The sequence below is a fragment of the Phyllostomus discolor genome, chromosome 6 (assembly GCF_004126475.2).
Source record: "Phyllostomus discolor isolate MPI-MPIP mPhyDis1 chromosome 6, mPhyDis1.pri.v3, whole genome shotgun sequence".
In the NCBI taxonomy this organism is placed as follows: Eukaryota; Metazoa; Chordata; class Mammalia; order Chiroptera; family Phyllostomidae; genus Phyllostomus; species Phyllostomus discolor.
In genome coordinates, this window is record NC_040908.2 from 47210716 (window position 1) to 47222801 (window position 12086).

The 12086-nt window shown below is 36.8% G+C and overlaps 1 protein-coding gene across 7 annotated transcripts in view; it reads left to right on the forward strand.

Moving 5' to 3' along the window:
* EXOC6B (exocyst complex component 6B) overlaps positions 1 to 12086 on the forward strand; it is a 559588-nt gene that overhangs the window by 71344 nt on the left and 476158 nt on the right. For 4 of the 7 annotated variants that reach the window (XM_028514764.2, XM_028514763.2, XM_036028073.1 and 1 more), the window contains 4 exons: positions 2759 to 2924; positions 9937 to 9984; positions 11648 to 11738; positions 11850 to 11895. In XM_028514764.2, the coding sequence (XP_028370565.1) occupies positions 2759 to 2924; positions 9937 to 9984; positions 11648 to 11738; positions 11850 to 11895 (351 nt within the window). Of the gene's footprint in view, positions 1 to 2758; positions 2925 to 9936; positions 9985 to 11610; positions 11739 to 11849; positions 11896 to 12086 lie in introns of those variants that run through there. The other 3 variants (XM_028514769.2, XM_036028075.1, XM_036028076.1) reach the window with 2 other exon arrangements.

Below are 12086 nucleotides of genomic sequence, written 5' to 3' on the forward strand. Positions count from 1 at the left end.
GATTTGATGTTTTGCCAAAAAATTGCACAAGATGTGATGCATGAGTGGGCACATTGTGATGAAGCTGCCAATCACCATTTGCCCATAGCTAAAGCCTTCTGTATCATCTGAATAGTTTCCTCAAGGGAATATTTAAGCTTAACTCAAAATTTGGTGCAGATTCATTGGTTGACTCAGTCATTTTGAATGCCACAGCCACACAGTACACATGCTCACACACAGAGTCTACTCCCCCCCCCCCCCCCCGGACTAGTACAGTGAAGTCATCATCATTCATGCATGCACATTCCAGTCCACTTTCCTTGGCTGCCAGGTTACGTTGATGTTATGCAAACCATTCTTGTTATATTAACAATGATTGGACTTTTTCTGGGTAGACCTTGGATGTATTATTTGTGGTTACTGCTGAGTTTTGGACAGTGGAACTGACCTGCTCAGGAGAGTGTGCTTTCTGGGCCACAGGATCAGAGCAGTCCTTCACTACTCACAGATGATTACAGCCAGAAAATATTGGTAATGAGCAAATGTGTATTTGTTGAGCAAATGTCAGAGATTAAAGAGTCTTAGTGATAATGTTAGTGATTCGCTTAGTCAGCAGATGTTTACCCACTGCCTACTACCTGTCTGGCACTCTTTTAGAGGTATAGGGGTGATTATGGCAGACAAAGTTCTTGCCCTGGGTGTTTTAGTCTAACAGGGTTGGGTTGGGGGAAGATAGACCATAAACCTTGGGTGATGAGAAGGAGAATGTTGTTTGAAGATACAAGGGACAAGCATTACTAGCATAAAACAGCAAAAACAAAATGTTTGAGGCAGGAAAAGGCTTAAAAAAAAATCCAGTGTAGCTGGAGCATAGTGGGTGGAGGGAGGCTAGAGTTGGGAACTAAGGAGAAGAGAGACTGTGTAGATTCTTGTAGGCCACGTTAAGGATTTAAGACACACACACACACACTCATTCATTCATTCATTCATTTTAAAGAGAAGTCACAGGAGAGATTTAAGCAGGGGAAGAACATCTGAATGTTTATTGCTTTAAAAAGATAATTTTAACTGCTGTGTGTAGAGTGTGTGCACTGGGGTAGGGATGGGGGAAATGAGGAGTGGAGAAAGGAGACTTTAGGAGGCTGTTGCATGGGTCCAGTGTGGTAATGATGCAGACATGCACTAGGGTTTTAGTGGACATGGTGGGGTGTGGTCAGTTTTAAGATATGTTTTGGATTTTGAGTTGTCAGGACTTTACTGGGATTGGAATGGGGTGTGGGATGCATTATGGAAAGAGGTGGATTAGGTGTGATTCCTAGACTTTTACTTTTGACTTGGGCAATAGAATAGTGCCATTAGCTGTGATGGGTCAGTGCGGGTGTTGGAGGGGGGTTTTGGGGAGGGAACAGTTTTGGGAGTGGAGATAATTTGGTGATTGATGATTGGCTTTTTCTGTGTTAAATTTGAAGTGACTTTCAAAAATTCAATTGGAGTTTTTAAATAGACTCAAATAGGCTAAATATTTGAGTCTAATACTCAGGGAGATACTCTGAGTTGTAGATGTATAGGAGGAAGTCATTACCTTATGGGGGTACTTTAAAGTCATGGGATTAGATGGCATTGTTTGGTGATAGAGCATAGAGAGGAGAAGAGGTTTTAAGAATATTTAGAAAAATAATAGAAGATAAGGCACTTGTAAAGGAGATTGAGAAGGCATGTCAGTGAAAGGGTAAAAACTGCATTAGTGTGCATCATTGAAGTCTAGAGGAAAAAGACAAGAAGGAAAGTGTGTTAAATACTAGCAAGTGCTGCTATTAGGTGAAGTAAGATGAATGCGAACTATCAAGAGGGGAGGAAGTGGAAAGGAGTTTTGCTGGAAAGTGGCAGCAGAGAAATAAGATGATACCTGGAGGGAAATGCATATATAAGGACTGGTGTCTTAAAGTCATGTTTATGTATGCATAAGAATGATGGCAGAAATATATGATGCAGGGGAGGGATAAAAATGATTAATAAGTGCAGGAATAAAGTTCTTGAGACAAGGATTGACTGTAGTTAAGAGCTTGAAATATTTTTCCATTAGAGGAAGGTGGACAGAGTAGGAGTTATAAATGCAGGTAGGTTGGTGGATTATAGTGAGAGAAGAGGAAATGCTTTTTTTCTGTGATCTGCAGCTGAGAGTGACGGGGTGAACATTGAGGAGAGGAGAAAGTGAGGTTTTTACACATAGTTATTTTGGAGAATACAAAGTAATTTTTTTGGTAGTGGTGGTGGTAGTGGGGAGCTAGATTTAGTAGTATTACCTAGTGGTATTTATTGAGTGCCCAATTTACATTTGTAGGTACATAGCCTACCTGAGACTAGCTGGCGCTAAAAATCCCACTAGCGATTTTTTCCCAGCAGTGTCAGCTTCTTGGGTATAGTCATGGAGTATTTCAAGTTGTGTTTATCCAAAATTGAGTTTTTCTAGATTAATTTAATTGAGAAAGAAAAGTACAAAAGGCTTATAAATTCAGTTCTTCATTTTATGATGAAAATTCTTTATAAATACTGTCAAACACTTCTTGAATATATTTTTGAGTGAATAGGAATCAAAATTTTGGGTTTTCCTAAAACATAACTCATCTGTCATTGGGGCAATATGATGCAGTTGGATTATTCTGTGGTTTATGTACATTAATATCTAATTTCTACATAAATTTGCTTCTGAGTTTACAACTTTTTAAAAATTTCTTTGAAGTAAATTTGGTGTAATCTCTATGCCATTTTTTTAAAGGTCTGTCTATGATGGTGAGGAACACGGACGATTCATGGAGAAACTTGAAACTCGCATCCGCAATCATGATCGAGAAATTGAGAAAATGTGCAACTTTCACTACCAGGGCTTTGTGGACTCTATAACTGAACTGCTGAAAGTGAGAGGAGAAGCTCAGAAACTCAAAGTAAGGACACTCTTAGAAGACAGGCTTGTTTCTCTGTCCTGTGCTGGGGTTTTTACTAGCATTAAAGGACTAGGAAGTATATTGCAGGTTACATATGTACTACAAATAAGATTTTTGTATAGTAAAGAAAGGAATTTGAACTGAAACATATATAATTGGGATTACGGCTTTTAGCTAAAAAGAAAACTCTTAAATGAAATGTATTTGGGATAACTACACATGGATGAGAACCAGTAACAGAATGGATAATAGTTTCTTTCAAACAGAAACTTGTTGAGTCTTCACGACATCCATGTACTTCCTTGCTCAATAAAGGTCATCTCTGTAGAGTGGTGGTATTGCAGGGCCTGGCTCTGAGGTCTGCAGCATGGCAACCAAAGGAGGAAAAATCAGTGACAGTTGTGGCATGTCTTCTACCAAATTGTGAAGGATTTTCTTGATATGACAGATTCAAGTTCAGGAAGGAGGTGAGCCATATTAGTCTGGCCCCTGGCTTAGCAAATTCACTTATCGTGGATAACTGACTTTGCTTATTGATTTTAAATCGAATCACTTCATTACATTCTTCTATTATTTCTAAAAATTTGTATTTGATTTTTTTGAATTTTCTATGTAAACTTACTCATATAATCTGCAAATAATAATAGCTTTAATTCATTCCTTCCAGTTCTTATACTTCTAATTTCTTTCTTTCCTCTCTTTGTTTTTTTATTTGAATTTGAATTAAAGTCCCCAAAGGATATATTCCTTGACAGTGAGTGTAAAATTCACATAAAAGAACACATTGGTAGGAAAAGCAAAGAAACAATTTTATCAAGGGAAGAATCAGGCTATTAGATGTTAAATTATATTTTAAAGCCACAATAGTTTAAAAGCTGATTCGACTAAAAAATCTGACCTGAATGGATATGAAGATATCAAACTTCTTAATATATTTTATTTAATATAAATTTTTGTACTTTGCTGTAGAAATAGTAATGTGATTATGGGATTCTATCGTAGTACCCACTGAATGTATAATATAAAACATGTACCATATTATCTTTATAAAATCTCTACAATTCTGAAGTCCAGAACACAGTGGGTGCCAAGGTTTCAAGTAAGACTTTAGGGACCTGTATAACAACCCTCCAACTATCTTAAGAAATGCAATATTACCACATTGCCAATTAAATTCACTCATAGCTCTCTTGTGTACTCTTCTCAGTTGCTTCCTCCATCCCCCTCTCCACAAATAAGAACTCTTCTGATTTGTTGTTCATATTGTTTAATGCCTAACTAATTGAAATTAAATACCTTTCTCATTCAATGTATCAGAATTAATTTCAGATGAACTAAAGAGTTAAATGTAAAAAGTAAAATCATGAAGTAACTAGTAGACAATATAGATGGATACTTTGTGATTTTGGGAGTGCGGAAGACTTCTAAAACACAGTTCTTACAGCAGAAAGAAAAAATTGATAGGTATGAGAACATTAAAATGAGTGAAACTTCTACATACAACTTACAAATTAAAAGGTAACAAAAATATTTATAAATATATATGACAATTGATATTCTTACCATATAAAAAGTCTTTATAAATTAATAGAACACTCATAGAAAACTGAGAAATACACATTATATGCAGTGTACAAAGGAAATACAAGGGAGCTCTGCAAGTTAGAAATAATTAAGGAATGCATATTGGAAATATAAGGTGTCACCTATTAAAATGACAAAGATGAAAAAATAGTATTGAAGATTGGAGATGTACCAACCAACCAGGAATGCCTGAGCGGAGTGTACACTATTACAACCTTTGAGAAGAGCAATTTTATTTTCCAACACTTAACACTCCACATAATTTTAAGATTTATTCTAAGGCAATACAGGAACATGTACAAGGGTGTTCATATAATGTTTTTTTAATAGGTAAAACATTAAAATGTCCCTAAAAGTCATTTGGTAGAGGAATAGTAAAATAAGTCATGGTACATTCATTTAAAAGAAAAACAAACTCCTGTATTTTGTACAACGGTGTCTGATAGGGGAAAGTGTGAGACATCTTTACTTATGTATAAAGCAGACAAAAAACATGAACAGTTTGATCCTATTTCAAACAAAAAGTTATCTGAAGTTTTGGAGGCTGAGCAGCCTCAGATGGACAACAGAATTTCGAATGTTTGAAAACAAGGATGTGGAGTCCCGCCTAGAGCTGTGTGTGCTGTTTGTTCTTACTCAGCCATCCCAGCTTCCCACCTTCACATTGGGCTGCTCTTTTCTATGCCCTTGAACACCTGTATTTGAAACTTCTCCCTCTGCTCCCTGTGCCCCTCATCCACAATGGGCACCAGGACGTTCTGTCTCCAGTTGCTGATATAGTCGTGTATGGGCAGGTAGCACTGCACACTGCCTGTAATGCTCACCAATTACAGATATCACCTGTTGCTTGGTACTCGTCTTATCTTCTTCAAGTTGCAAATTCCTTTAAATTACTCAGGATGCAAGGGAAAGTAAGAACTGGGGGCTAGCACTTCAGGGGTTTTGGCTGCTCAGGCTCCACTCACTCTGAGAATCCAGGGGATTGAAATCTAGCAGCAGACTGTGGAGGCCCTGCTCTACAGGGATCTGTTCAACCAGGGTTAATAATCTGTGAAATTTAGGGGTTCTTGAACACTAGAGTTTAGAAAATGGAAAAGGTTAAGCATTAACTGTTCAGTACTATTTTAACATAACAATGAAAATAAACTCTCTAGGATGCCTACTCTTTCTTTAGATTCACAGCATGTGTGTGTTTGTGTGTATGTTATGTGATTCTGAGTCAAGAGAAGTAGCATCCTAGAAGGGCAATGTAGTTGTTTCTCCATCTTCTCCTCCTCTTCTTTTTCTTTTTTTTTTGTATTGGCTGTTGTCATTTTTTAAAATTTGATAATCTAAAGGAAAATAACCTGACTAAGTAGTCAGGTATTGTCTGTTTAAAATTTTTTTTTAGATTATATTTTTTGATTATGCTATTACAGTTCTTCCAATTTCCCTCCCTTTGCTCCCTCCACCCAGTTTTCCCCAAGTTTCTTTTAATTGTTATATTAAAATAGTATTGAAATAGTAATTTCTTACCAGATGCATTATTAGGGTCCTGTGGGTATGTTTGAGAATATGGTTTGCATGAAATCAATTAGTGAACCACAGTCAATATTCTTAATGAGAATTGAAATGAAATAGAATAAGTAGAGTAGAAAATAATAAAATGTATTACATGTAGCAAAGGTAAACATTATTTCTTGAAATTTCTTTTTCAGTTTTTAGTGCAGTATAAAATGTTTCTCATTTCTTACAATGAGTTTGAGATAAAAAATGTTTCAGAGATGTTGTCTTTACATGCTAAACAAGATATTCTAGCAAAGACACTGATGCTAAATTTAATAATATTTACGGAAGGATGAATTTTAGGAGATGTCCAGTTTAGGATAAAAAATAATCACATTATTCTTGAATAACTTCTCTGAAGGGGAAATACTACTACTCAAGGCAACCTGCCCCGTTTTTATTCTCATTGCTTGGAAGCTTTTTCTTATAACTGAATTGTTGATTTTGTTTTCTGGTAATATCATCTATTGGTTTGAGTACTTAGTACTAGTTTTAGGGCACCACCTTTCCTCTGATAGCTGTTCAAATGTTTGCAGGACAGCTGCTGTTCCCGGAGGGTGCAGGGGGTCCAACCTGCGGCCCGCAGGCTGCCGGCGGGTCAGGATGGCTGTGAATGTGCCCAACACAAAATCGTAAATTTACTTAAAACATGATAAGATTTTTGGCAATATATTTAATGTGTGGCCAAAGAAAACTCTCCTTCCAGTGTGGCCCAAAGACACCAAAAGGTTGGATGCCCCTGTTAGTGTGTAGTGCTCAGGATTAGTGTATAGCGCCTTCACAAGAATATTTTCCCTCTTTGTGAGATAGGCTGAGTCTCTCCTAGATAAGACTGGAATTTCCATCAGTTGCCCCTCAAACTCTGTACCTAATAGTGCCAGGTACTGCTTTCTCCTGCAGAGGTTTTCTTGCCCCTAACACATGTGCAGTTAAGCTCCAGAACAATTGATTGCTGTGAGACCTTACTCTCAGTATAATAGTTAAACAAACAAACAAACAAAACTGGGTGGAGATGTAATGTGTTAATGAGACATGCGATGCATGAAGGAACATGTATTCAATAGGTATACTGTGAAAGTGCCAAAGGGTCTCTGGCTCTGCATTCTCAGATGTCATCTTTCTCACCTAAGCTTCTTTAAAACTGTTCTGCTTTTGTTTGAGGAGCAACATTTCTCTTTTTCCCTTTAAATATTGTCTTCCTGGGTGCTCAAGCTATATATAATGAGCCCTCTTTTTGTGGTGAACTCTCTTGATTTCTATCTTAGGAGTTTCCAAGACCCCAGATTGGTTCAGTGGTGGAATTATTCCCTGACATGTGGTAGATTTGAGTTTGATTCCAGCCAATCCATTCCAGCCCATGACCAGGCACTGTATTGGTCTCTGGTGATCTCTTTTCATGTCTGTCCTGGAGATTGCAAGAACCCTGGGTGCTGGTAACATTCCTGCTGAAAATTCATTTCTCTGTTTTTCATGTGGTTAGATTTGACCCCCTCTTCATACATATTCACTCTAATCATTCTTTAGTGTGCCAGTGGGTTTCCTAAGCATGGTATCTGAATGTAATTCTCATAGTAGGATGTTTTTCAGCAAAAATTTGTTAATCCTCACTTGAGGACATGCTTATTGATTCTATTTTATTTATTTATTTTTATTGTTCAAGTATAGTTGTCTCCACTCCCCCGACACCCCCTCATGCTTATTGATTTTAGAGAGGGGGGATGGGAGGGAGATACAGAGGAAGAGGAGCAATGATGTAAGAGAGAAACATTGATTGGTTGCCTCTCCTGCTTGTCCTGACTGGGGACTAAACCTGAATTTAGTATGTGCTTTGACTGGGAATCGAACCCATGACTTTTGGGTTTATGGGATGAAACTCCAACCAACTGAGCCACATTGGTCAGGGCTCTTAAAGCCTTACCATCTCTCTTACTCTAGACCAAAGATCAGCAAACTATGTCTTGCAGTCCAAATCTGGCTTGCCTCCTATTTTTGTAATTAAAGTTATTGGAACACAGCAATGTCCATTCATGTATGTTATATTTTTGGCTGCATTCTTGCTATAATCCTGGAGTTGAGTAGTTGCAACAAACTATCTACTTGGCCCTTTACAAAAACAATTTGTTGAGCCCTGTTTTAGACAACACCGTTAATGTAGTCTTTGAACATTTGGATGGCTATATCACATGCTGAGCTCACAGTCCCGTAAAACTAAGTGTTTCATATATGGTGCTATTAAATAAATAATTAAGAGGGAATTTGGGGGTTTCTTAGCTTCTGTTTTTGATACTTTTAAAGACTTTCTGAGGAGGTTGGATTTCATTTTATCTTTGAAAGGGGGTACATGTGGTAGTCTGCTCTGAAAGTCCAGGTATAGTTTAGGGCAAGGTTTTCAAAAGTGTGTCCCTGAAAAACTAGTTTCCTTCTTTCTTTCTTTTTTTAAATCCTTGCCTAAGGATATGTTTTTATTGATTTTTAGAGAGATAGAGGGAGAGAGAGAATGCCCTGACTGGGGATCAAACCTGCAACCTTTTGGTGTATGAGATGGCGCTCCAACTCACTGAGCCATATGGGCAGGGCAGAAAACCCCCTAGTTTCTTGATATGACCCTCAGTAAAAGGATCTTATGTTAAATGACTTTGGAGAAGACTCTATGAGACCACCTTCTTGGACATTCACAGTGCGCGTGGAATATGAAATATGTAAAGAAGTCCTTAGTAAGCTCACCTGTTCGGTGGAGTTTCCCATGCGTACCGGGTGTGCTTGTGCACGTGTGCACCTCTGTGTGCATGCAGAGACTGCCTGTTAACTGACGCTTCCTGGTGTCCTGAGGGACGTAGTAGGAGATTCCCAGGTTAAGGGAATGCCTTAAAAGTGTAAGGAGTGGCAGCTACTGGTAGAAGGGTAGAAAGTCTTTAGAAGTTAATGTTGGTCATCTTTTGATAATGTCTAACTGGTCAACATTTTGATAATGGTGAGGAAATAACTTTTCTATATACTTTTTCTTTTGTATCACTTGAGTCTTCAAAAGTAAATACCCAAAAAAGTGGTACCAGTTCCTGTAAATTATGAACTCCAGATAATTTTAAGGTTATTTACATAGTTTTGACTATCTGATGTAGAGATTAACTTAGAAAAACACTTAGCCCTGGCTGGTGTGGCTCAGTGGATTGAGAGCTGGCCTGTGAACCAAAGGGTTGCCAGACCAATTTGGCACATGCCTGGGTTGTGGGCCAGGTCTCTAGTTGGGGACGTGTGAGATGTGATCACACATTGATGTTTCTCTCCCTTTCTTTCTCTCTCCCTTCCTCTCTAAAGATAAATAAATAAAATTCTTAAGGAAAAAAGAAAAAAATTAGAAAAATGGGAATATGGAAGCAGTAGGGGCTGTTAAGAATTAATGATCCAAAAAGAATTAAGATAAAATATTTTCCAAAATTAGAATAATAAATAGGGTAAATTTGACTTGGGTTAGAAAGTTCTATTTATGCCCAGGTTTTCCAGGACTACATTAGTGAAGTGAGGAATATCTATGATAAAATTTGTTCTTTCTGAACATAGTAGAGATGGTAAGATTTTTTGTGGGTTATTTTTTCTTTTTCTTTTTTTAAAAATGAAGTATGATCTTTAGTTGTTACAGTATCATTTGGAATATTCTAAACAGAACATACCTCTTAGTAAGTTTTTCTTTTCATTGTTGAAAGCCCATGCAGCATTTAGTGGAAAAGTTCATATAATTTAAATGCAAGAGTGACTAAACCAAAATGTGGTGGAATACTGAAACTATCTGAAAGCATATACTCATTGTTTTTGTTGTAAATTTTTATTGTATGCAAAGTTGTCTAAATGTTTGTTTTTATGAGTTTAAATTGTCTTCTCTCCACAGAATCAAGTGACGGATACTAATAGAAAACTACAGCATGAGGGAAAGGAAGTAAGGCCAGTTTACCTTTTGAAAAAACCTTTTCTGTTTTCTGTCATTCTCTTTTGATGGCTGTGTTTTTGACTTAGTGACTCGTAAGATGATAAGCAGTGTATTGGAGGAATTTGGATATTATTGTTGCTTCTCCTACCATGTATCTGAATTAAATTAATATAGCCACTAGAAAGCATAATGAGAGAGGCCTTCCCTACCTGTGTTTTTAAGTCACGTGGGTAGTCATCATAAGGACTTGCTGCTCCCTGTTCCTGGAACACCCTTTTCCTAGTGTTGACCCACTTCAGACCTTTCTGTTTTGATTGTTAGCTCCTTACTGAGGCATTTTCTAACTATCTTAATTGAAATTACAGTTTCACTCTCAACCTCCTGGGTTCTTTTTTGTTTGTTTGTTTTACTTTTCTGGCTTTATTTTTCTCCATTGCATCTATCATACTCTGATAGTGTATTTTTTTACTTATATATTTGTTTATTGTCTGTCTCCTTCCATTAGCAATTAAGTTCCATGAGGTTGGAAATTTTTGTTTGTTGTGTTTATTGCTGTATCCCCTCTACCTTTCTGAACAGTGACTGGAACGAAGTGGGTGCTCTATAAACACTTGTTAAAAAAATGAATCACTGATGCTATTAATTGATATATTCATCATTTAAATTATCAAGTTTACAAATTTATTTTATATCCATTTTCTCACTTGATCCTCATGGCAGACTTATGACAAAGTCAGGACATGTATTATCACTATTTCATTGATGCAAAAACTAAAACAGAGGATTTGCTGAAGTTTACGTATTAAATGGGAAGGCTGAGACTAAAACTGAAGTTTCCTGACTTGTACTAGTCTATTTCTCCTCTGTGAATCATGAGCCTTTCTTATTGCCTAGTACTTATTGTTCAACTTGAATAATCTTCAAGATTAGCTCCTGGCTGTTTTATCAGTGACTTAATCTGGGTCATTATCTTTTGTTCTTTTTCAAATAGTATCTAAGCGGATAACATTTTTAGATATGGATGTGGGAATGCTACAAGAGGCTATGTATATACAGTATTGCTTTTTGAAAGTTTGTCACATATTTTAAATTATGCAGAGAGTGCAGTTTCTTCTAGTTTTATTGTGGTATGACATCAGACCAAAGCCTTTAAAACAGATATGGGAAGAAAAGTGACTTATTCTTCACTCAAATGGAATTTTTGGAAAATCACAATTCTAAGTGTGGTTTACTTATAGAAATAGAGATTTAGTTGTAATTATTTTCAAGACTCACTTGAAACTGTATGAGAAGGATTATTTTCCTCTAGTACTCAGCACTGATAAAAGAAAAACAGGATCTTCTCAGAAGAGTGACAAAACCACAAATCATGAAGAATCTGAATAGGGTTTGGGGGAAATCTGAAAATTTTGTTTTCTCCTGGATAGCCTCTGAATTTTAGGGTTTTGTTTTACCTAGCCTTTCCTCATATAGAGCATGTATGTTGAGGAGAAAGTAGGAAGCCATGCAGTGGTGTTTCACTATTTGAGAAAGGCAGTTCCTTAGCCCACTTGGCAGGTCTTATTGTGAAACTGGGATTGTCTGATGAACTGAACACAGGGTTGAAAAATGTGACTGAAAGCTTTTTATTTACAGCTATTGGCATAATTCAGTTTTTTCCCCTCTTGCCAAGCTGGTAATAGCAATGGAAGAGCTGAAGCAGTGTCGACTACAACAGAGAAATATTTCTGCCACTGTTGATAAATTAATGCTGTGTCTTCCAGGTGAGAAACTGGAAATGGATTAGGATTCTTGATGCAATTCCTTTAGTTTTAATTAGTCTTTCACTTCTGTAAATAATGCTTGTGTGCTTTTTTCCCCCCGTCTCTTTCAAGTCCTGGAGATGTATAGTAAACTAAGGGACCAGATGAAAACTAAAAGGTAAGTTTTTTTTTAATTGAATAATTGTTATTTAAAATTTGTGTGATGTAAAATACCTTTAAGGTATATATTTAGCATAACCTTTTGAAAATAGTTAAGTTCATGTGACATCTTTTCTAGCCTTTTGTATATCTATTGATTTATCCTGATACTTACATATACTAGTGGTATGCTGATGTATTTTGTCGAGG